The following is a 25,589-nucleotide window of genomic DNA, read 5'->3' on the forward strand; positions in this document are numbered from 1 at the left end:
CAGACGATCTGTGGATGAGTATGTGCGTATGAGTGAGACAACATGTCTGATGTCAATGTACAAGTTTGCCAGGCTGTGATCGAGGTGTTTGGCCCAGAGTACTTGAGGCAGCCAACTGCCGCTGATACAGAGAGATTGTTGACGATCAACGCAGCTAGAGACTTTCCAGGCATGCTTGGGAGCATAGATTGTATGCACTGGGAGTGGAAGAACTGTCCATTTGCTTGGCAGGGCCAGTACAAAGGGCATGTCAAGGCGTGCACTGTCATATTAGAAGCGGTGGCATCACAGGATCTTTGGATATAGCATTCTTTCTTCGGCATGGCAGGTTCTCACAATGATATCAACGTGCTGCAGCGTTCTCTAGTCTTCGCGAGACTTGCAGAAGGCCACTCCCCACCTGTCAACTTTAAGATCAACGGCCACCATTACAACAAGGGATACTATCTAGCAGATGGTATATATCCTCAGTGGTCAACTTTTGTAAAGACAATCTCGAACCCCCAAGGTGAGAAGAGAAAGAGATTTGCCCAAATGCAAAAGAGTGTTAGAAAGGATGTGAAACGTGCTTTTGGTGTGCTTCAATCCCGGTGGGGTATCGTTCCAAACCCTGCACTATCATGGGATGAAAGGAAGCTTTGGGAGGTGATGACTGCTTGTGTGATCATGCACAACATGATCGTCGAGGACGAGGGTGATGAGAGTATCTTTGACCAAGGATTTGACTATCAAGGTGGAAATATTGAGCCCCTGCATCAAAACCCGGCCATATTTGAACAATTTGCCCAATTCCATCATGAGATGCGTGATTGACACACTCATTTGAATCTTTAAAATGACTTGGTTGAGCACGTGTGGAATCACATTGGCAACCAATAGATGTATTGGTCCATTTTATATTTAGTCAAGACAATTTCGATTTGGTTGTAAAACTATTTTATTAAAGACAATTTCAATTGGGTTGTAAAATTATTTTAATTTTCAGACAAATATTTGGGTTGGAAACTAGTTTTGATGAAAATTTGGACATTTTTGGCCCTGGCGGACAGAATGGGGCAAAAGGATACGTCCGCGTGCTGGGTGCACGGCCATCGCAGGAGACGTCCGGACACGACTTCAAATCTATATCCAAACGGACAAAATCCGAACAAAACGGACGTTCGTTTGCAGTCGCACGGTAGAGTTGGCCTGATCTACTCGTGGTGATTTCAAACACACATGGATGCATGCACGTGATGCCATACACGCCGATGCATGCACCGAGTCAAAAGTTGTACAGCCCATCACGTGCACGTACGTGGTTAGGCGTGTACGGCACGTGACGCCGTCACCCAATGCGTGCACCATGTCGGCCGGGACTAAGTATATACGTACATTTTTTACTCTAGAGTACTTGTCTGGGTGTGTGGGCGGTGGTGTATAGGCGCTATGTGTGCGTTGCTCCCAAAAGGTTCATGGGAATAAAGAATCTAGTACGGCTGATCATAGTAGGGAGTAATTTAGACTAGTAATATACATATATTATTAATCTATGTTACTATTTTTATAGTGGGTAATAACATATGTGTAGTGTTATGCATCATCTTATTTATTACTTTATAGTCTCATTTTGCATTGGAAACCGCTATATGATGGTAACATATTATATTACTCCATTTGTCTTTTTCTTCATTAATTACCTGAGACATCATCTTTTTTGCTTATGTGACATGTATGTTACTATCTATGTTACTTCCACTATGACCAGCCTACTAGTAACGTGCAAGCGGGCGTTGGGGCTTGCATGTAGCGCTTGTCCGCACGCCTAAGTGCATGATGCTTGCCTTAACCCATGGATTAGAGCACTACTTTTGAGTTTATAGTCCGATTCACTATGCATCACCCGTCACTAGGCATTAGTTAACCTGTAAATCAGTCCGCTAGCGACTCAGTTGGTCGGCGGTAAGAACGGATCTGGTCGCGTCATCGATCTATGTAACGTGATTGCATATGCATAAACTACTCCGGATTAGCGTACACAAGTACGAAATGTGATACAATATAGGAAAAGAGAGATGCATTGTTCTTATCAAGAGAGAAAGAGAGAGAGAGGGAGGGAGGAGAAGAGAGAGACATGCCCTGTTTAATCAAGAGACAAATTCTATTCTAGAGTAAGCTATGCTCTGTCTGACGAATCCAATGCATTTGCTTTTGTGAAACCACTACGCCAGGAAACCCCTTCGTATTTGTTACCATTGAAAGACACTAACACCCTGTTGCTGCTACTCGCTCTGTAACTTTTAAAAGACGTTTTTAGAGTCTATAGCAGTGTCTAAAAACGTCTTATAAAAAGTTATAGAGGGAGTGCTATACCATTGACGAGCAGCGAACACCTCATCAATATGTGACTGGATGCATCTCAGCTCTAGCAAATGTTGGGTTTGTAGTGTCCAAAAACAAGTCTGCCACTTGGTACAAGTTTCGATGCAACTTAGTTCAGCTGTAACCGATAGCCAACATAAGTTAAGTGTATGTGTTTCTCAGCTTTCCACAACTTGTTGATTATTTCAATGCATTCAAGATGAAACATAAAGTGGACTCAAGGCATCGAAAAATCATACATATATGTCAGCTGTAACAATAGCAAACATAAGTTAAATGAAATGTATGTGATCTTCAGCTTTCTATGACCTGTCCAAATCATTCAAGATGAAAGATAAAGCTGACTCAAGCCATGGAAAGAACATACAGATATATCAAATTGATTTTTTAATGATATATACATTATGTAAAACCCATGAATGATGCAGATATCGATGTGTTGGAGGTCAGGGTGCTCGATAATTTTTGTGCGGATCTTGTATCATCCATTCCTGGGTCAGAGGAAGAGGATGGCACTCTTGAGGCTGCGGTAGTTCGATCCACTGAGCCCGGTTGTGAGGACCGGGTGGAGGATCAAAACAAACCTAAAAGCAAGTGGAAGCGGAAGATCTACCCTGCTTCAGCGGTGCGTAGGAGTGCTAGGATCCGTACTACTAAAAAAATTCATGATGAAATATGAAAGGAATCTTTTGGAATAGCAGAGGTCTGAAAGACTTGGCTAAAAGAAGGTTTCTTGCAGATGCGTCTATCGAGCATAGATTGGATTTTATTGCTCTCTCAAAAACTGCTAGAGATAATTTTTCGCCCCAGTTTCTCAGTACTTAATCGGGAGGTGTCGATTTCGATTGGCACTGCCTGCCTCCGAGAGGAAGATCGGGTGGGATCTTACTAGGAGTGAGATGCGATTCGCTGGAAGTCCAAAGTGTAGTGATAGGAGATTTCGCAGTTAAGTTTCGGGTTAGGTCGAAAGCTGATGGGTTTAATTGGGCTCTGGTGGCGGTTTATGGTGCCGCGCAACCCGAGCTCAAACCAGAGTTCTTGGCGGTTCTTGTTCGAATTTATGGCTCTGAGCAGCTCCCAATTCTGGTTGGGGGTGATTTCAATATCATTAGGAGGAGAGAGGAAAAGAACAATGATAACTTCAACGGCAGATGGTCGTTTATGTTTAATACCATTATTGAAAGCTTGGATCAGAGAGAGATAGAGCTTTTGGGTAGAAAATTTACCTGGGCTAATGCTTTGCCAAATCTGATGTTTGAGAAGCTGGATCGAGTTCTAGCGAGCGTCGTATGGGAACAAAAATTTCCTTTGGTAACGGTCCAGGCACTCTCGCGTGGAATTTCCGATCACACATCTTTATTTGTGGACTCGGGTGAGCCACCCCACATGGGGAACAAAAACTTCTTTTCATTTGAGCTGGCATGGTTTGAACGAGAAGTCTTCTTGAATCTGATAGCCAGGGAATGGGCTAAGGATGCAGGAGGTAGGACTTAGGTTGAGCGATGGCAGAATAAGATAAGGCATTTGAGAAGTTTCTTACGTGGGTGGGCTAAGCATCTTAGTGGGATTTATAAGGTCGAAAAGGAAAGGCTCCTTACACTTATTCAGTCCCTAGATTTAAAAGCCGAGTCCACAATTTTGCAAGCCACGGAGCTTCATGCTAAACTGGAGGCGGAGATGAGGTTGAAAGAGCTTCTCCGTGAAGAGGAATTAAAGTGGGCGCTGCGAGCTAAGGTTCGCAAAGTTGTTCAGGGGGACACGAACACTCAATTCTTTCACATGATCGCTAATGGCAAGCACAGAAAAAAGAGGATCTTTCAGCTTGAACAAGATGAAGGAACGATTTTAGGACAGGAAAACCTAAAATTATACATAACCGAATACTACAAGCAGTTGTTTGGGCCTCCGGAGAATAATTGTGTATCCCTGGATGAGTCCAGGATTGAGGATGTGCCTCAATTTACTGCTGATGAGAATGATATTTTGATTGCCCCGTTTTTGGAGAAAGAGGTGTTTGAAGCCATTACACAGATGAAAAACAATAAGGCTCTAGGGCCGGATGGATTTTCGGCGGAATTCTATAAAAATTGTTGGCATATTATTACGGGGGATTTGCTACCAATGTTCCATGATTTATTCCCTGGACAACTTCAGTTATTTCACTTGAATTTTGGAACAATAACATTGCTTCCTAAGAAAACAGAGGCTGTGAGAATTGAGCAGTTCAAGCCGATCTGTCTTTTCATTGTTAGTTTCAAAATTTTCACCAAGGTTGGGACTAATAGGCTCACGCAGATTGCGCATTCTTTGGTGCAGCATTCCCAAACTGCTTTCATGCCGGACAGAAACATCCTAGAAGGGGTTGTGGTCCTTCATTAAACGCTCCATGAAATTCACACGAAAAAACTAGATTGAGTTGTTTTTAAGGTGGATTTTGAGAAAGCATACGATAAAGTCAAATGGCCTTTCCTTTAACAGGCCTTGCGTATGAAAGGTTTTAATGAAGCCTGGCGATGCCAGGTAGAATCGTTCACGCAAAAAGGGAGTGTTAGAATTAAAGTGAATGACGACATATGTCATTATTTCCAGACACGTAAGGGCCTGAGACAAGGGGATCCGATGTCTCCTATTTTGTTCAACATTGTAGTTGATATGTTGGCAATTCTAATAGGAAGGGCTAAGGAGGCTGATACGTCTCTGTCATATCTATAATTTTTGATTGTTCCATGCCAATATTCTACAACTTTCATATACTTTTGGCAACTTTTTATACTATTTTTGGGACTAACATATTGATCCAGTGCCCAGTGCCAGTTCCTGTTTGTTGCATGTTTTTTTGTTTCGCAGAAAATTCATATCAAACGGAGTCCAAACGGGATAAAAACGGACGGAGGATAATTTTGGAATATTTGTGAAATATGGGAAGAAGAATCAATGCGAGACGGTGCTCGAGGGGGCCATGAGGCAGGGGGCGTGCCCCTGACCCTCGTGGGCCCCCCGTAAGGCGGTTTCTGCTCCTCTTTGGCCGCAAGAAAGCTAATTTTTGGAGAAAACTCTGGGCGAAGGTTTCAATCCAATCGGAGTTACGGATCTCCGGATATATAAGAAACGGTGAAAGGGCAGAATCCAAGAGCACAGAAACAAAGACAGAGACAGAGAGACAGATCCAATCTCGGAGGGGCTCTCGCCCCTCCCATGCCATGAAGACCAAGGACCAGAGGGGAAACCCTTCTCCCATCTAGGTAGGAGGTCAAGGAAGAAGAAGGGGGGGGGCTCTCCCCCTCTCTTTCGGTGGCGCCGGAACGCCACCGGGGTCATCATCATCATCGCGATCTTCACCAACACCTACGTCATCTCCACGAACATATCCATCACCTTCCCCCCTCTATCTACAGCGGTCCACTCTCCCGCAACCCGTTGTACCCTCTACTTGAACATGGTGCTTTATGCTTCATATTATTATCCAATGATGTGTTGCCATCCTATGATGTCTGAGTAGATTTTCGTTGTCTTATCGGTGATTGGTGAATTACTATGATTGATTTAATTTGCTTGTGGTTATGTTGCTGTCCTTTGGTGCCCATCATATGAGCGCGCGTGTGGATCACACCATAGGGTTAGTTGTATGTTGATAGGACTATGTATTGGAGGGCAAGAGTGACAGAAGTTTCAACCTAGCATAGAAATTGATGCATACGGGATTGAAGGGGACCAATATATCTTAATGCTATGGTTGGGTTTTACCTTAATGAATGTTAGTAGTTGCGGACGCTTGCTAATAGTTCCAATCATAAGTGCATAGAATACCAAGTCAGGGATGACATGCTAACAGTGGCCTCTCCCACATAAAACTTGCTATCGGTCTAGTAAAGTAGTCAGTTGCTTAGGAACAATTTCGCAAATCCTACCACCACTTTTCCACACTCGCTATACTAACTTTATTGCTTGTTTACCTAAACAGCCCCTACTTATTATTTACGTGCACTTTATATTCTTGCAAACCTATCCAAAAACACCAACAAAGTACTTCTAGTTTCATATTTGTTCTAGGTAAAGCAAACGTTAAGCGTGCGTAGAGTTGTATCGGTGGTCGATAGAACTTGAGGGAATATTTGTTCCACCTTTAGCTCCTCGTTGGTTTCGACACTCTTACTTATCGAAAGAGGCTACAATTGATCCCCTATACTTGTGGGTTATCAAGACCTATTTCTGGGGCCGTTGCCGGGGAGTCAAAGCATGGGGTGAATATTCTCATGTGTGCTTGTTTGCTTTATCACTAAGTAGTTTTTATTTTGGGTTCTTGTTTTCTACCTTTAGTTATGGGTAGGAAACGCAAAATACCAAAAAAATTAGTTGTACCTACTTCTACCTCTTGAGCACCGAGTTGGTTTTCCCTTGAAGAGTAAAGGGTGATGCTGTAAAGCAGCATAAGCTTTTCCCTCGGTTTTTGAGAACCAAGGTATCAATCCAGTAGGAGACCACGCGTGAGTCACCTCGTACCTACACAAACAAATAAGAACCTCGCAACCAACACGATAAAGGGGTTGTCAATCCCTTCACGGCCACTTGCAAGAGTGAGATCTGATAGAGATAATGATAATAAGATAAATATTTTTGATATTTTTATGATATAGATTAAAAGTAAAGATTGCAAAATAAAATAGATTGGAAACTTGTATGATGGAAAATAGACCCGGGGGCCATAGGTTTCACTAGTGGCTTCTCTCAAGATAGCATAAGTATTACGGTGGGTGAACAAATTACTGTCGAGCAATTGATAGAAAAGCGAACAATTATGAGAATATCCAGGTATGATCATGTATATAGGCATCACGTCCGTGACAAGTAGACCGACTCCTGCCTGCATCTACTACTATTACTCCACACATTGACCGCTATCCAGCATGCATCTAGAGTGTTAAGTTCATAAGAACAGAGTAACGCCTTAAGCAAGATGACATGATGTAGAGGGATAAACTCATGCAATATGATATAAACCCCATATTTTTATCCTCGATGGCAACAATACAATACGTGCCGTTTCCCTTTCTGTCACTGAGATCTAGCACTGCAAGATTGAACCCAAAGCTAAGCACTTCTCCCATTGCAAGAAAGATCAATCTAGTAGGCCAAACCAAACTGATATTTCGAAGAGACTTGCAAAGATAAACCAATCATACATAAAAGAATTCAGAGAAGATTCAAATATTGTTCATAGATAGACTTGATCATAAACCCACAATTCACCGGATCTCGACAAACACACCGCAAAAGAAGATTACATCGAATAGATCTCCAAGAGAATCGAGGAGAACTTTGTATTGAGATCCAAAGAGAGAGAAGAAGCCATCTAGCTACTAGCTATGGACCCGAAGGTCTAAGGTAAACTACTCACACATCATCTGAGGGGCCATGGAGTTGATGTAGAGGCCCTCCGTAATCAATGCCCCCTCTAGCGGAGCTCCGGAAAAGGCCCCAAGATGGGATCTCTTGGGTACAGAAGGTTGCGGCGGTGGAAATAGGGTTTCATGGTGCTCATGGATGTTTTCGGGGTATGTGAACATATATAGGAGAAAGAAGTAGGTCGGTTGAGCCACGAGGGGCCCACGAGGGGGAGGGCGCGTCTAGGGGGTAGGCGCGCCCCCTGCCTCGTGGCCGCCTCGTTTGTTTCTTGACGTCCACTCCAAGTCCTCTGGATCACGTTTGTTCCAAAAATCACGTTCCCGAAGGTTTCATTCCGTTTGGACTACGTTTGATATTCCTTTTCTACAAAACACTAAAATAGGCAAAAAACAATAATTTGGGCTGGGCCTCCGGTTAATAGGTTAGTCCCAAAAATATTATAAAAGTGTAAAATAAAGCCCATTAACATCCAAAACAGATAATATAATAGCATGGAACAATCAAAAATTATAGATACATTGGAGATGTATCAAGCATCCCCAAGCTTAATTCATGCTCGTCCTCGAGTAGGTAAATGATAAAAACAAATTTTTTGATGTGGAATGCTTTCTAGAATATTCTTCAATGTATTTCTCTCTATTGTGGCATGAATGTTCAGATCCGAAAGATTCAAGATAAAAGTTTATTGTTGACATAAAAATAGTAATACTCCAAGTATGTTAATCAAGCAATTATGTCTTATCAAAATACCACAGCCAAAGAAAACTTATCGCTACAAAGTCATATAGTTTGGCCATGCTTCATTTTCATCAGACAAAATGCTCTCATCATGCACAACCCCGATGACAAGCCAAGCAATTGTTTCATACTTAGCCTTTTCAAACTCTTTCAACTTTCATGCAATATATGAGCGCGAGCCATGGACATAGCACTATGGGTGGAATAAAATGTGATTATTGAGGTTGTGTGAGAAGACAAAAAGGGAGAAAGTCTCACATTGACGCGGCTAATCAATGGGCTAATGAGATGCCCACCGATTGATGTCAATGCGAGGGGTAGGGATTGCCATGCAACGGATGCACTAGAGCTATAAATATATGAAAGCTCATCAAAGAAACTAAGTGGGTGTGCATCCAACTCGCTTGCTCATGAAGACCTAGGGCATTTGAGAAAGCCCATCATTGAAATATACAAGCCAAGTTCTATAATGAAAAGTTCCCACTAGTATATGAAAGTGACAAAATAAGAGACTCTCTATCATGAAGATCATGGTGCTACTTTGAAGCACAAGTGCGGAAAAAGGATAGTAACATTGTCCCTTCTCTCTTTTTCTCTCATTTATATTTATATTTTTTGGGCCTTCTTTTTTCTTTTCTTTTGGCCTCTTTTCTTTCCTTTTTTTATTTTTCGTCCGGAGTCTCATCCCGACTTGTGGGGGAATCATAGTCTCCATCATCCTTTCCTCACATGGGACAATGCTCTAATGATGATCATCACACTTTTATTTTCTTACAAGTCAAGAATTACAACTCGATACTTAGAACAAAATATGACTCTATGTGAATGCCTCCGGCGGTGTACCGAGATTGCGATGAATCAAGAGTGATATGTATGAAAAAATTATGAACGGTGGCTTTGCCACAAATACGATTTCAACTACATGATCATGCAAAGCAATATGACAATGATGATGCGTGTCATAATAAATGGGACGGTGGAAAGTTGCATGGCAATATATCTCGGAATGGCTATGGAAATGCCATAATAGGTAGGTATGGTGGCTGTTTTGAGGAAGATATAAGGAGGCTTATGTGTGATAGAGCGTATCATATCACGGGGTTTGGATGCACCGGCGAAGTTTGCACCAACTCTCAAGGTGAGAAAGGGCAATGCACGGTACCGAAGAGGCTAGCAATGATGGAAGGGTGAGAGTGTGTATAATCTATGGACTCAACATTAGTCATAAAGAACTTACATACTTATTGCAAAAATCTACAAGTCATCAAAACCAAGCACTGCGCGCATGCTCCTAGGGGGATAGATTGGTAGGAAAAGACCATCGCTCGTCCCCGACCGCCACTCATAAGGAAAGCAATCAAAGAACACCCCATGCTTCAAATTTGTCACATAACGTTTACCATACGTGCATGCTACGGGACTTGCCAACTTCAGCACAAGTATTCATCAATTTCACAATTACTCAACTAGCACACTTCTAATATTACCACCTTTATATCTCAAAACCATCTATCAAGCATACAACTTCTCTTAGCATTTAAAATTTGTAACCAAAGTGAATTACCATGCTGTTCTAAAGGACTCTCAAAATGATATAAGTGAAGCATGAGAGATCAATTATTTCTATAAAATAGAACTACCGCCGTGCTCTAAAAGATATAAGCAAAGCACTAGAGCAAAAATTATATAGCTCAAAAGATATAAGTGAAGCACATAGAGTATTCTAATAAATTCCAATTCATGTGAGTCTCTCCCAAAAGGTGTGTACAGACAGGATTATTTTGGTAAACTAAAAAGAAAAGACTCAAATCATACAAGACGCTCCAAGCAAAACACATATCATATGGCGAATAAAATAGCTCCAAGTAAAGTTACCAATGGACGAAGACGAAAGAGGGGATGCCTTCCAGGGCATCCCCAAGCTTAGGCTTTTTGGTGTCCTTGGATTTTACCTTGGGGTGCCTTGGGCATCCCCAACCTTGGTCTCTTTCCACTCCTTGTTCCATAATCCGTCAAATCTTTACCCAAAACTTGAAAACTTCACAACACAAAACTTAAAAGAAAATCTTCGAGAGCTCCGTTAGTAAAAGAAATTAAACCACCATTTCAAGGTACTGTAATGAACTCATTCTTTATTTATATTGGTGTTAAACCTATTGTATTCCAACTTTTCTATGGTTCATAAACTTTATTACTAGCCATAGATTCATCAAAATAAGCAAACAACACACGAAAAACAGAATCTATCAAAAACAGAACAGTCTGTAGTAATCTGTAGGTTTCGGATACTTATGGAACCCTAAAAATTCTAAAATAAATTTCTAGACGTGAGGAATTTACCTATTAATCATCTTCAAAAATAATTAACTAAATAGAACCTTCCAATAAAAATTGGCAGCAATTCTCGTGAGCGCTAAAGTTTCTGTTTTTTACAGCAAGATCAAAAAGATTTTCCCCAAGTCTTCCCAACGGTTCTACTTGGCACAAACACTAATTAAACACAAAAAACACAACCAAAACAGAGGCTAGATAAATTATTTATTACTAAACAGGAACAAAAAGCAAGGAATAAAAATAAAATTGGGTTGCCTCCCAACAAGCGCTATCATTTAATGCCCCTAGCTAGGCATAAAAGCAAGGATAGATCTAGGTATTGCCATCATAATGATAAGGTAAATCGCGAAAGCTCATCTCATACTCCCTACGTTCAGCAGCAAGCTTTCTTTGTGAAAAGCAAAAGTAATCAAAAGGGCTAAATTTAATGGACAAAAGTCCACAAGATCGAGCTCGGGAGGTGTTGGTTCCTCCTTTGGCCCCTCATATTGCACAATCAATTCATCATTATAAGCATTCTTTTGGCAAAAAGTCATGAGCCTTTGTTTAAGGGAAAAACCTAGCCCATTGTTCTGGATGGCAAAATTATCATTAAGTTCAGAGATCCTATTAACAAGAGCATCAGTAGGAACCTTTTTTCTAAGGTTTTCATTAAAAGCAACATGATCTAAAGATCGTAAATGCATAATGTCTTCTTGATAGAAAAGTATCGCTTCTATGGGAGGACAACCAGCATCCACCCTATAATGCGCAAAAATTTCATTGGCTTCTTTTATTATAAATCTGAACTCATGAGCTAAAAAGATGGTTGCTGCTCGCTTAACAGAAGAATGCTCAATATTAGAAAATTCTAGGAAAATCCTTTGTATGGAAGGATGCATATGTAAAAATTGTCTTCCGAGTTAAACTATGAGCAAAGATATAGCATCTGCGAGACTACTAGTTTTATGACGGATAGATCCACTCATGGTGGGCAAAGCACCGACACAAGTTAAGAAATCTTGAATAACTCCCTTCCCAATAATATTACCGCTACCAATGCGAAACTTTTTAGTGTGCGAAATAATAGGATTTTCAAGAGGATCATCAATAGCATCAAAGTTTTCCATATTATTATCCTTATCAATGATAACCTCCCCAGTTTCAGACATGATGGCAACACATTGCAAAAAGAACAAGCACACAGAAGGCAGGAAGGAAAAAGAGGCGAACGGAAAAAGAGGGCGAATAAAACGGCAAGGGTGAAGTGGGGGAGAGGAAAACGAGAGGCAAATGGCAAATAATATAATGCGAAGGATAAGAGTTGTGATGGGTACTTGGTATGTCTTGACTTGGCGTAGATCTCCCCGGCAACGGTGCCAGAAATCCTTCTTGCTACCTCTTGAGCACTGCGTTGGTTTTCCCTTGAAGAGGAAAGGATGATGCAGTAAAGCAGCGTAAGTATTTCCCTCAGTTTTTGAGAACCAAGGTATCAATCCAGTAGGAGACCACGCGTGAGTCACCTCGTACCTACACAAACAAATAAGAACCTCGCAACCAACGTGATAAAGGGGTTGTTAATCCCTTCACGGCCAGGCCACTTGCAAGAGTGAGATCTGATAGAGATAATGATAATAAGATAAATATTTTTGCTATTTTTATGATATAGATTAAAAGTAAAGATTGCAAAATAAAATAGATTGGAAACTTGTATGATGGAAATTAGACCCGGGGCCATACATTTAACTAGTGGCTTCTCTCAAGATAGCATAAGTATTACGGTGGGTGAACAAATTACTGTCGACCAATTGATAGAAAAGCAAATAATTATGAGAATATCCAGGTATGATCATGTATATAGGCATTGTTGGAAATATGCCCTAGAGGCAATAATAAATAGTTATTATTATATTTCCTTGTTCATGATAATCGTTTATTATCCATGCTATAATTGTATTGATAGGAAACTCAGATACATGTGTGGATACATAGACAACACCATGTCCCTAGTAAGCCTCTAGTTGACTAGCTCGTTGATCAATAGATGGTTACGGTTTCCTGACCATGGACATTGGATGTCGTTGATAACGGGATCACATCATTAGGAGAATGATGTGATGGACAAGACCCAATCCCAAGCATAGCACTAGATCGTGTAGTTCGTATGCTAAAGCTTTTCTAATGTCAAGTATCATTTCCTTAGACCATGAGATTGTGCAACTCCCGGATACCGTAGGAGTGCTTTGGGTGTGCCAAACGTCACAACGTAACTGGTTGGCTATAAAGGTACACTACGGGTATCTCCGAAAGTGTCTGTTGGGTTGGCACGAATCGAGACTGGGATTTGTCACTCCGTGTAAACGGAGAGGTATCTCTGGGCCCACTCGGTAGGACATCATCATAATGTGCACAATGTGATCAAGGAGTTGATCACGGGATGATGTGTTACGGAACGAGTAAAGAGACTTGCCGGTAACGAGATTGAACAAGGTATCGGGATACCGACGATCGAATCTCGGGCAAGTATCGTACCGCTAGACAAAGGGAATTGTATACGGGATTGATTAAGTCCTTGACATCGTGGTTCATCCGATGAGATCATCATGGAACATGTGGGAGCCAACATGGGTATCCAGATCCTGCTGTTGGTTATTGACCGGAGAGTCATCTCGGTCATGTCTGCATGTCTCCCGAACCCGTAGGGCCTACACACTTAAGGTTCGGTGACGCTAGGGTTATAGAGATATTAGTATGCGGTAACCCGAAAGTTGTTCAGAGTCCCGGATGAGATCCCGGACGTCACGAGGAGTTCCGGAATGGTCCGGAGGTAAAGATTTATATATAGGAAGTGCTATTTCGGCCATCGGGACAAGTTTCAGGGTCACCGGTATTGTACCGGGACCACCGGAAGGGTCCCGGGGGTCCACCGGGTGGGGCCACCTGCCCCGGGGGACCACATGGGCTGTAGGGGGTGCGCCTTGGCCTATATGGGCCAAGGGCACCAGCCCCAAGAGGCCCATGCGCCAAGAGAAGAGGAAAAGGGGAGAGTCCTAAAAGGGGAAGGCACCTCCGAGGTGCCTTGGGGAGGATGGACTCCTCCCCCCCTTGGCCGCACCCTTCCTTCGAGGAAGGGGCAAGGCTGCGCCCTCCCCCTCCCCCTTGGACCTATATATAGTGGGGGTAAGGGAGGACAACCATACCTGAGCCCTGGCGCCTCCCTCTCCCTCCCATGACACATCTCCCTCCTCCCGCAGCGCTTGGCGAAGCCCTGTTGGAATCCCGCTACTTCCACCACCACGCCGTCGTGTTGTTGGATCTCCATCAACCTCTCCTCCCCCATGCTGGATCAAGAAGGAGGAGACGTCGCTGCTCCGTACGTGTGTTGAACGCGGAGGTGCCGTCCGTTCGGCGCTAGGATCATCGGTGATTTGGATCACGATGAGTACGACTCCATCAACCCCGTTCTCTTGAACGCTTCCGCGCGCGATCTACAAGGGTATGTAGATCCACTCCTCCCTCGTTGCTAGATGACTCCATAGATTGATCTTGGTGACACGTAGGAATTTTTTTGAATTTATGCTACGTTACCCAACAGGCATCACGTCCGTGACAAGTAGACCGACTCCTGCCTGCATCTACTGCTATTACTCCTCACATTGACCGCTATCCAGCATGCATCTAGAGTATTAAGTTCATAAGGACAGAGTAACGCCTTAAGCAAGATGACATGATGTAGAGGGAGAAACTCATGCAATATGATATAAACCCCATCTTTTTATCCTCGATGGCAACAGTACAATACATGTCGTTTCCCTTTCTGTCACTGGGATCTAGCACCGCAAGATTGAACCCAAAGCTAAGCACTTCTCCCATTGCAAGAAAGATCAATCTAGTAGGCCAAACCAAACTGATAATTCGAAGAGACTTGCAAAGATAAACCAATCATACATAAGATAATTCAGAGAAGATTCAAATATTTTTCATAGATAGACTTGATCATAAACCCACAATTCATCGGATCTCGACAAACACACCACAAAAGAAGATTACATCAAATAGATCTCCAAGAGAATCGAGGAGAACTTTGTATTGAGATCCAAAGAGAGAGAAGAAGCCATCTAGCTATTAGCTATGGACCTGAAGTTCTGAGGTAAACTACTCACACATCATCGGAGGGGCCATGGAGTTGATGTAGAGGCCCTCCGTGATCAATGCCCCCTCCGGCGGAGCTCCAAAAAAGGCCCCAAGATGGGATCTCTTGGGTACAGAAGGTTGCGGCGGTGGAAATAGGGTTTCGTGGTGCTCCTGGATGTTTTCGGGGTATGTGAACATATATAGGAGAAAGAAGTAGGTCGGTTGAGCCACGAGGGGCCCACGAGGGGGAGGGCGCGCCTAGGGGGTAGGCGCGCCCCCCTGCCTCGTGGCCGCCTCTTTCGTTTCTTGACGTCCACTCCAAGTCCTCTAGATCACGTTTGTTCCAAAAATCACGTTCCCGAAGGTTTCATTTCGTTTGGACTCCGTTTGATATTCCTTTTCTATGAAACACTAAAATAGGCAAAAGAAACAACAATTTGGGCTGGGGCTCGGGTTAATAGGTTAGTCCCAAAAATAATATAAAAGTGTAAAATAAAGTCCATTAACATCCAAAACAGATAATATAATAGCATGGAACAATCAAAAATTATAGATGCGTTGGAGACGTATCACCTACTACACCAATGGTTGAAGAACCATTCAAAATGTATCACACTTCTAAAGCTTTTTACTTGGATCATCTTCGATCCCTTTGTGCTCGTGCTGAAACCCCAACTAGCTTAGTCGAGGGCAAATCTTTAGATGAGCATGCTTGTTATGTGCGACACCGCTTATCTCAAAAAGGGGAACTTTTACTGGATCAAATTCATCGTTTGCAGTGTTATGCTTGGAATTTATGTGAAATATATGATGTTACTTGTTGTTCTGAAAACCCTAAGAAACACCTTCCGTACCAATGTGTGTTTAGCGATAATGGAATCGTATCTTCGTATGCTAAGGGTGTTTATATTTACTATGATGTTCAACAAATTGAAGAATTTGTTGCTTTTAAGGGTGCTTATGAAATTGCTTCTTTGATTGAAAAGTATGACGCTACTCTTTACAAATCTGAAAATTGTGCCATATTTAAATATTATTATGATAATTATGCTTCTAATGCCTATGTTAAACCATATGCTATCCAAGAAGAGACTAATATTTTGCAGGAGTCTATGGAAGAAGGAATTGATGAAACTGTGAGCTCATTGGATGAAAAAGATGATGAGGAGAGCAAAGAACAAAAAGAGGAAGAGCGTATTGATCACCCGTGCCCACCTTATACTGAGAGTAACTCTTCAACTCATACATTGTTTAATTTCCCTTCGTGCTTACCGAAGGATGAATGCTATGATGATTGTTATGATCCCGTTGATTCTTTTGAAACATCCCTTTTTGATGATGCTTGCTATGCTTGTGGCCAAGATGCCAATATGAATTATGCTTATGGAGATGAACTTGCTATAGTTCCTTATGTTAAACATGAAATTGTTGCTATTGCACCCACACATGATGGTCGTATTATCTTTTTGAATTCTCCCAACTACACTATATCGGAGAAATTTACCCTTATTAAGGATTATATTGATGGGTTGTGTTTTACTATTACACATGATGATTTTGATAGATATAATATGCATGTGCTTGCTGCTCCTACTTACAATTATTATGAGAGAGGAACTATATCTCCACATCTCTATGTTTCCAGTATGATAAAATTGCAAGAAACTGTTTATACTATGCATTGGCCTTTACTTTGGGTGCATGAATTGTTCTTTTATGACATGCCTATGCATATGAAGAGAGTTAGACTTCGTCATTACATGATAAATGTTACTTTGTGCTCACTAATAAATTACAAATCATTGTTAATTAAAATTGGCTTTGATATACCTTGGGATCCGGGTGGATTCATTACTTGAGCACTATATGTCTAGCTTAATGGCTTTAAAGAAAGCGCTGCCAGGGAGACAACCCAGAAGTTTTAGAGAGTCATTTATTTCTGTTGACTGCTTTCATATAGTTAAAAAAATAAAAATAAAGAGGGGAACCCAAAACTTTTTCAAAAAGGAAAGTGAAAGTGAGAAAGACAAGCATGGTTGAAGTGGGGAGCTCCTTGAACTTTTTTCATGCTCACGGAAACTTTGTGAATCTTCATTACAGAAATTTTTCAACAAAAATAATTATCCCCTTGTAAAATTCCATTGTATTATAAAAATAATGAGACAAGGTTTCCCTTTAGGATGTTTTAGATTACTTGTTGGTTTGTGCGGTGCAGGACAGAAACTTCAGCTGTAGTGCGAGATGTTACATTTCTTACTGGAACGTCAAACGGTTCTAAAACTTTTTGCACTGTCTTTATATACAAATTGTTTATTTTTCTAATTTTGGCGGAATTTTTGGAGTAGCAGAACTATGGTGAATGTTCAGATTATTACAGACTATTATGTTTTAGACAGATTCTGTTTTTGATGCATAGTTTTCTTGTTTTGATGAAAATATCGATTTATATCAGTGGATTAAGCCATGTAAAAGTTATATTACAGTAGCTACAATGCAAAAACAAAATATGAATTGGTTTTCAACAGTAGTTAGAGTAGTGATTTGCTTTATTATACTAACGGATCTTACCGAGTTTTCTGTTGAGTTTTGTGTGGATGAAGTGTTCAAAGATCGAGGATGTCTTGATGTGAGGAGAAGAAGGAGAGGCAAGAGCTCAAGCTTGGGGATGCCCTGGAAGGCATCCCATCTTTCTTCAACAAGTATCGGTATGTTTTCGGATTCGTTTCGTTCATGCAATATGTGCAAATCTTGGAGCGTCTTTTGCATTTAGTTTTCATTTTTCTTTTATGCACCATGCTGGTATGAGATAGTCCTAGGTTGATTTATAGAATGCTCTTTGCACTTCACTAAAATCTTTTGAGTATGGCTTTATAGAATGCTTCATGTGCTTCGCTTATATCATTTGAAGTTTGGATTTCCTGTTTCTCTTCACATAGAAAACCGCCATTTGTAGAATGCTCTTTTGCTTCACTTATATTTGTTAGAGAGTGGGCATATCTTTTGTAGAAAGAATTAAACTCTCTTGCTTCACTTATATCTATTTAGAGAGTTGACAGGAATTGGTCATTCACATGGTTAGTCATAAAATCCTACATAAAACTTGTAGATCACTAAATATGATATGTTTGATTCCTTGCGATAGTTTTGTGATATAAAGGTGGTGATATTGGAGTCGTGCTAGTTGAGTAATTGTGAAATTGAGAAATACTTGTGTTGAGGTTTGCAAGTCCGTAGCATGCACGTATGGTGAACCGTTATGTAACGAAGTTGGAGCATGAGGTATTTATTAATTGTCTTCCTTATGAGTGGCGGTCGGGGACGAGCGATGGTCTTTTCTTACCAATCTATCCCCTAGGGGCTGCTACCTCTTGAGCACTGCGTTGGTTTCCCTTGAAGAGGAAAGGGTGCTGCAGCAAAGTAGCGTAAGTATTTTCCTCAGTTTTGAGAACCAAGGTATCAATCCAGTAGGAGATCACGCTCAAGTCCCACACACCTACACAAACAAATAAGAACCTCGCAACCAACGCAATAAAGGGGTTGTCAAGCCCTTCACGGCCACTTACGAGAGTGAGGTCTGATAGATATGATAAGATAATATTTTTGGTATTTTTATAATAAAGATGCAAAGTAAAATAAATGGCAAAGGAAATAACTAAGTGTTGGAAGATTAATATGATGGAAGATAGACCCGGGGGCCATAGGTTTCACTAGTGGCTTCTCTCAAGAGCATAAGTATTGCGGTGGGTAAACGAATTACTGTCGAGCAATTGATGGAATTGAGCATAGTTATGAGAATATCTAGGTATGATCATGTATATAAGCATCACGTCCGAGACAAGTAGACCGAAACGATTCTGCATCTACTACTATTACTCCACACATCGATAGCTATCCAGCATGCATCTAGAGTATTAAGTTCATAAGAACAGAGTAATGCTTTAAGGAAGATGACATAATGTAGAGGGATAAACTCATGCAATATGATATAAACCCCATCTTTTTATCCTCGATGGCAACAATACAATACGTGCCTTGCTGCCCCTGCTGTCACTGGGAAAGGACACCACAAGATTGAACCCAAAGCTAAGCACTTCTCCCATTGCAAGAAAGATCAATCTAGTAGGCCAAACGAAACTGATAATTCGAAGAGACTTGCAAAGATAAACCAATCATACATAAAAGAATTCAGAGGAGATTCATATATTGTTCATAGATAAAGTTGATCATAAACCCACAATTCATCGGATCTCGACAAACACACCGCAAAAGAAGATTACATCGAATAGATCTCCAAGAAGATCGAGGAGAACTTTGTATTGAGATCCAAAGAGAGAGAAGAAGCCATCTAGCTAATAACTATGGACCCGTAGGTCTGAAGTAAACTACTCACACATCACCGGAGAGGCCATGGAGTTGATGTAGAGGCCCTCCGTGATCAATACCCCCTCCGGCGGAGCTCCGGAAAAGGCCCCAAGATGGGATCTCTCAGGTACAGAAGGTTGCGGCGGTGGAATTAGGTTTTTGTGGTGCTCCTAGATGTTTGGGAGGTATGTGGATATATATAGGAGGAAGAAGTACGTCGGTGGAGCAACAGAGGGCCCACGAGGTTGGAGGGCGCGCCCAGGGGGTAGGCGCGCCCCCCTACCTCGTGCCTTCCTCCCTTGTTTCTTGACGCCCACTCCAAGTCTCCTGGATCACGTTTGTTGAGAAAATCACGTTCCTGAAGGTTTCAGTCTGTTTGGACTCTGTTTGATATTCCTTTTCTTCAAAACCCTAAAATAGGCAAAAAAAATAGCAAATTGGGCTGGTCCTCCGGTTAGTAGGTTAGTCCCAAAAATGATATAAAAGTGTAAAATAAAACTCATTAACATCCAAAATAGATAATATAATAGCATGAAGCAATCAAAAATTATAGATACGTTGGAAACATATCAAGCATCCCCAAGCTTAATTTCTGCTCGTCCTCAAGTAGGTAAATGGTAAAAGAAGAATTTTTGATGTGGAATACTTTCTAACATATTTCTCAATGTAATTTTTCTTTATTGTGGCATGAATGTTCAGCCGAAAGATTCAAGATAAAAGTTTAATATTGACATAGAAATAATAATACTTCAAGCATACTAATTAAGCAATTATGTCTTCTCAAAATAACATGGCCAAAGTAAGTTATCCCTACTATATCATATAGTCTGGCTATGCTCTATCTTCACTATAGAAAATATTTAAATCATGCACAACCCCGATGGCAAACCAAGAAATTGTTTCATACTTTTCATGCCATCTGTGGTTCCTACTCTTCTCTAGAATGGTCGACTTTAAATCTGTATTTTTACCATTTAATAATTTTCCTGATTTTTCTCACATACATATTCTTATTCCCAAAAATAAACATTTTCCATAATTTAAACTTTGGTTCCTAATTATTTTTGCTGTTAATTACAACATGTGGTCATCCCGGGAAAGTATCCAATACTCACAGCCTTCGGGTACTTCCAGTACTCCAATTTTAAAAAACATATTTTGAATGTTCTAAAAAATTTGAAAAAAATTGTGAATGTTCACAATGAATGTGACTACAAGCCCTAAAAATTTCAGATCCAAACTCGAAATGTACATTGAGAAACAAAAAAAAGAAATCCAGATCTAAATAGTGTCAATGTTGCTTTTGTCTCTTCTTTACACTATTCATGCTAGATTTCACGTTTTTGTTTCTCAATATGTGTTTCGAGTTTGGATCTGAAAATTTTATGGCTTGTAGTCACATTCGTTGTGAACATTCATAATTTTTCTCAGAATTTTTCTGAAACATTCAAAATATGTTTTTTGACATTGGAGTACCGGGAGTACCCAAGGTTTGCGAGCACCAGATACTTTCCCTGGTCATCCCTTCTTTCCGGACCATTGCATTGACTCACAGCAGCCAGCTAGCTCTGAATTCAGATTGCACTCACTCCCCTGCTGCATGTGAGCACTGCTGCTGCAGTGCTGCTCTAACAGAAATGCTTCAAGTTCAGTATGGAACGGTCAATGCAGCAACCTGACTAGTAACAAGAATGCTTACATTGCTTCAGCATCCGTCAACTCTCAGTACCACCTCCATATGTTCATTCTTGTTGGACGGGACACCAGCAAAAACAGGCCTCAGTGTTAAAATGCCTGGGTTTTCCAGGTCAACCGCGGTGTTACATTCCCAGTACGGCCTCTCTCAATATTAGCATAATCCACCATAGCTTCGAACACTTCACACCTATCTGCGGCGTAATATCATCTAAAATACCATTTGCTTCCAGCACGAGTCGTCGCAATCATCTTCCGAATGAGAAATATCATCCCGTTCTTCTTTTTTCATTTCCAGTTTGTGCCGGCACCTGCCTCTGCAACTGACTTGCGAACCGTCTACAACAAGATGTATCACTAATTCCTTGTAGACCTGCGACACAAATATATTACTTCGTGTGAGATGAAAACATATACAGGCATCGAAGCAACAAGCTGGCAAGCAATCAACATTTAGCAATGAATTTATGGCTTACGGTATCTTCGAATATTGGCAAAACAACCTTTGTGTTGGTTAGGAAAAGCTGGGAAGCACAAGTTGCTCAAAAGTTTACCAATAGAGTACTTACCTAACCGTGGCGAAAGTCAGCATCCCAGGTGTGAATCTCACAGGCTGGAGGGCAGACATGTCTGTTTCAAGCTGTCTGCGACGTGGGCGATCACACCGGCACCCGCATTGTGAAGCCACTCATTCTTAACCTGCATTGATACATACCATGTATTTTGAAGATGATGTATTCGAGCAGAAAAATGTATGTCCTCAGGGGACTCTTGGGTGTGCACATATACATACATGCATGTTGTTGTGAGCAGAGTAAGGCCACATTGATGCATGGAAGTTCACATCTACTTTCTTCCAACCCACTCTCTGCAACCCACGAATCATCTCCTCTGTTTTCGAACAAAGAATTGATTTTCATATGTACAAAAGGGAAGAAATGCAGTACATACAGGTAGCACAAAATTCCTTACCCTCCATCATCTGGTGATATTCCTGGGTATTTTCCATGTTCGGTGTACTTTGTGCAGCTTCTTTAGCTCTGGCTGCCCGCAAAGGAAAATGGGGACCGTCGGACGACACAGGCGAACAGTATTCCACATTCACAATGTACTTGTAGCCATCAACTGAACGATGCAAGGGCTGCGTACAGGAAGCAAGTAAGGAGTTACTCAAAATATGACACCCCGAACCCAGTTTAGCAGCTGCCACTAAATCGCACTGGAAGTAAGGTACCTTTCTAAGGTCCAATTCTCTCCTTATTGAGGATGTTTTCCAACCAACCATATCTGGCATCCGAGGCTCAGGAAAACAAGAAAACAGAAATATTCCCTTTGCACATATATTACAGATCAAAATCAAGAAATAATTTCATATGGAGGATACGGTCATATGAAACATTAGCATACAGAATGCGGTTCTTAAAAGCTGCTAGTGCAGATCTGTTGAGATGAAGAAACATTATTTTCTACTAGAATAAGTTAGCCTCTAAAGGATCTGTCCTCCTCACCTACATGAACTTTTTGTCCTCGTGGTCAGATGTCATTAGTAGAAGGAGAGGTGGCTTGCTAGGTTCGCCATCAGTGAGAAAGAGTTGAGCACCAGTGCGTCCGACAATGAAGGGTGCCAAAGGTGCTGCAAGTTTCTCTAGAATTGACAGCCCTTGAAGAAATGGAAGCTGATAATCGCCAAAGGGGGTAAATTTGCATGAAATCAATGCATTCTCGATATTAAAAAGCCTGAGTAATATCACTATTTTCTCAGTGAGCAATTGCTTGTATGTTTCACCAGAAGTTTACTTAGATGGCTTTGGCACCAATTAATGATATACCTGTATACCACGATGTGTTGGGTCTACCTCACAAAATCCTTAATACATTGTTAAAAATTGCTCAAGCCCCAAAACAAAGCTTTTGCTTCCAAGGCAACCAAGATTAGATGGGAAGTTAAAAAAGGTTGACAAATGTAATTTAATGTGTGTTGGACACCCACCTGATTTTTTCCTCTAACACCAAGATGTGGGGTTGCCAATGTAATAAAATTAGTTGGCTCCAACCCAGCAATGGCACCTAATCCTGAAGTGCGTGATATTTCAGATCCTCCACTTGTCAGCATGACACCAGCACCACTTCCAGTTTCTTTTGCTTGCTGTGAATATAGTATAGAAATAGCATATCTAGCAAACAAACCACCCAAAGAATGTGCTATGAAGGAAATCTTTTTCAAGCCGGCCATCTTCTGAACCACGTCCAAGACCTGCTTCCATAGGGCAATATTATGCAAGCTTCTAAGCAATCAATACATCAACAGCAGAGGACAGTCTCTACCACATACTTCTTTCGCTAACCTCCTTCCAGCTACATTGATTCCGTCAAAAGATTTGGCGTAGATGTTTGATGAACTAGCTGCAAGGAAATAGTTTGCTATTTTATGGCTAACAATTTTATGTGCTGCAGTAAAGCAGTGGATGCTAATTTCATCGCTTAACTACAATGTCCTTTCTCTATATAGATGAAGAGTTAAAATGCACACATACCATAGATGAAGAAATTATCACCAAGCCTCTTTTTCAGCACTGCTTCCCCATATGTCCAGTCACTGGGGCTATAATCAACAGAGAATGAAGAAAAACTATCAGTAAAAACCACCAATAAGTACAACTTAAACATTATTGAGTAAATTGTGCCAAATGTAAATATACCTCTATCATTTTGCAAAGCTTTTACTATTGCTTATATGGACTTTACAAATACAGGTGTGTACTTTGAGTTCTGACAGTTAAGTACAGATGTATGTCATGTGATTTACTCATCAAAGTTCACATTTACACTATGAAAAATTATGGTGCATCTCAAAATCCTGAATCGTAATGTCATACCAATCAGGCTAAAATCTAGGCCAGGTAGAAAGGAAATTTGTAGCCAGTAACAACGAAATTAAGTTCTCGAGAAAGAGATGCAGCTTATCCTATTTTTATAAACTACTGGAGTAGTAAGGTAGGACTAGGCTGTTACCTTGCCATGATACCATGAACCAGAACAATGAGATGTTCTGGTCCTTGCTTGCTTTTGGATGCTTCCACGGATGAACACGATACGGGAGAACCCCTGCCGGTGGACATTGGGTGGGAACAAAGGTATTTCGTGGTGTTCAATCCTGCATAACACAGAGTAATGTCAGAGTTTCAGCACACCTTTTCTTTTTTGACAGTAGAGTTTCGGCGAAAGACTTCACCCCCCATTAATTTGCCCCGGGCATCGGCTTCACTCGTTCAGAGAAACTGAAACGAAGTTCGCACCTTGGGTTGGATCCAAGAATCTCTGCGCTCGTGGGGAACAAACTACCGAAACGAATCCCATCAGACCAGACCACCAGTCGCTTGGGCACTTGAAGAACTACCGAATCTTAGCACCGCAGCTACGAAATGATCCGGCACACCCCACCCGCGACCCCAAATTTCGAAAATCTCTCATATTCCCCCCCGGTTCGATCCCGAACCAACGCCATAGATTTTTCTTCAACGGAGCGGTAAAGAAGCTACGGCAGGGACTTTGGTGAAACGGATCCTGGGAGTAGAACGTACCTGATGGGCCGGCGGCGCCGCTCCGGGGACGAGCGTGGCCGGGAGGGGAGGGGCGGGGGCGCAGGCGGCGGCAGAGATGTGAGCGGTCGTGGTGGCGGGGAGAGCAAAGCGTGGACGCCATCCCGCGCGCGCGTAAGCGGAAGTTATCGCCGCCGACGCTCGCGAATCGAGGGAATGCGGCGGCCGACGAGGGGCTGACGCGCGTGCGGACGACGCGGCGGTTTCGGCGCTCGGGTGGGATACGGCGTCGCCGCCGTCCGTTGGATTCGCCGCGGACGGCCGGCGGCTCAAACGGCTCTACATCCGATAACTCTCCGTCGATTATTTTATTTAACACAGTATGGACTACAGACGCGGGTGTCATCATGAGATTTTTACATAGTTGACGGAAACGTCTCCTTTCACCGAATATGTATCCAAAAATTTTAAAATAAATTCAGGATAAATGCGAGCAGCAAGATTCGAATTCTAATGGATTGGGATACCACTGTTCTCAGCATATTGTCCCACACACAGTGTAAAACCTAAGGTAGCCTGATCACAAACCAAACATCCCCATATTTTTTTCTAAGAGACCACCAATTTTATTGATTACTCGACAACATTATGCAGAGTTTCCCGAATGTAGTCCGGAACAGAAAAGAAAACACATGGACTAGCTGAATACATACAAGTTATAGCTAACAAATGAGCAACAATATTCAAATGCCGACGTACGAGCTTGAAGATCACCGAATTGAAGGCAGCGGCCGCATTTTTACTGTCAGAAACCACCGTGCCAATAGCAGAACGATCAATTCCTGAAGAATGAATTATGTGCACCAAAGATAGACAATCTGTAGCAAAGATAATATCATGTACTTGCTTTTGCAATGCCTCATGAACAGCTCGTATAAGAGTTATAGCCTCCGCCATCTTCGGCATGAGAACACCAAGAACCGGGTCACTGCAGGCCACTACAAAACGTGAGGCTAGGGGACATATCCGCGATGATGGACCTCG

General features: G+C 41.7%; 1 protein-coding gene across 2 annotated transcripts; it reads right to left on the reverse strand.

Moving 5' to 3' along the window:
• Positions 1-20,260: 20,260 nt before the first annotated feature.
• LOC123151085 (putative lipase YDR444W) lies at positions 20,261-24,900 on the reverse strand. Of its 2 annotated transcripts, XR_006475485.1 has the most exons (13): positions 24,588-24,900; positions 24,019-24,160; positions 23,541-23,608; positions 23,339-23,409; positions 22,997-23,260; positions 22,519-22,682; positions 22,391-22,446; positions 22,241-22,293; positions 21,979-22,147; positions 21,800-21,897; positions 21,576-21,705; positions 21,011-21,379; positions 20,625-20,934 (listed from the first exon to the last, which is right to left on the reverse strand). XR_006475485.1 is itself a non-coding variant. In XM_044570867.1 (12 exons), the coding sequence occupies exons 1-11, from the start codon at positions 24,706-24,708 to the stop codon at positions 21,613-21,615; spliced, it is 1,299 nt and encodes a 432-aa protein (XP_044426802.1). In that variant the 5' UTR covers positions 24,709-24,900; the 3' UTR covers positions 20,261-21,379; positions 21,576-21,612. The 2 variants fall into 2 exon arrangements, 1 of the variants encoding a protein (XP_044426802.1); XM_044570867.1 differs by having other exon boundaries at positions 20,261-21,379.
• Between the last annotated feature and the right edge of the window lie 689 nt (positions 24,901-25,589).

This window comes from Triticum aestivum, chromosome 7A (genome assembly GCF_018294505.1).
Source record: "Triticum aestivum cultivar Chinese Spring chromosome 7A, IWGSC CS RefSeq v2.1, whole genome shotgun sequence".
Taxonomy (NCBI): Eukaryota; Viridiplantae; Streptophyta; class Magnoliopsida; order Poales; family Poaceae; genus Triticum; species Triticum aestivum.

Excerpts from the sequence above, each read along its gene's own strand:
- LOC123151085 (XM_044570867.1), bottom strand. The coding sequence starts at position 24,708 with ATGGCGTCCACGCTTTGCTCTCCCCGCCACCACGACCGCTCACATCTC. Across the intron at positions 22,447-22,518 it reads CACGAGGACAAAAAGTTCAT|ATCTGCACTAGCAGCTTTTA; the intron begins GTAGGTGAGGAG and ends TCATCTCAACAG. Across the intron at positions 21,706-21,799 it reads CTGCTCACAACAACATGCAT|GTTAAGAATGAGTGGCTTCA; the intron begins GTATGTATATGT and ends GTATCAATGCAG.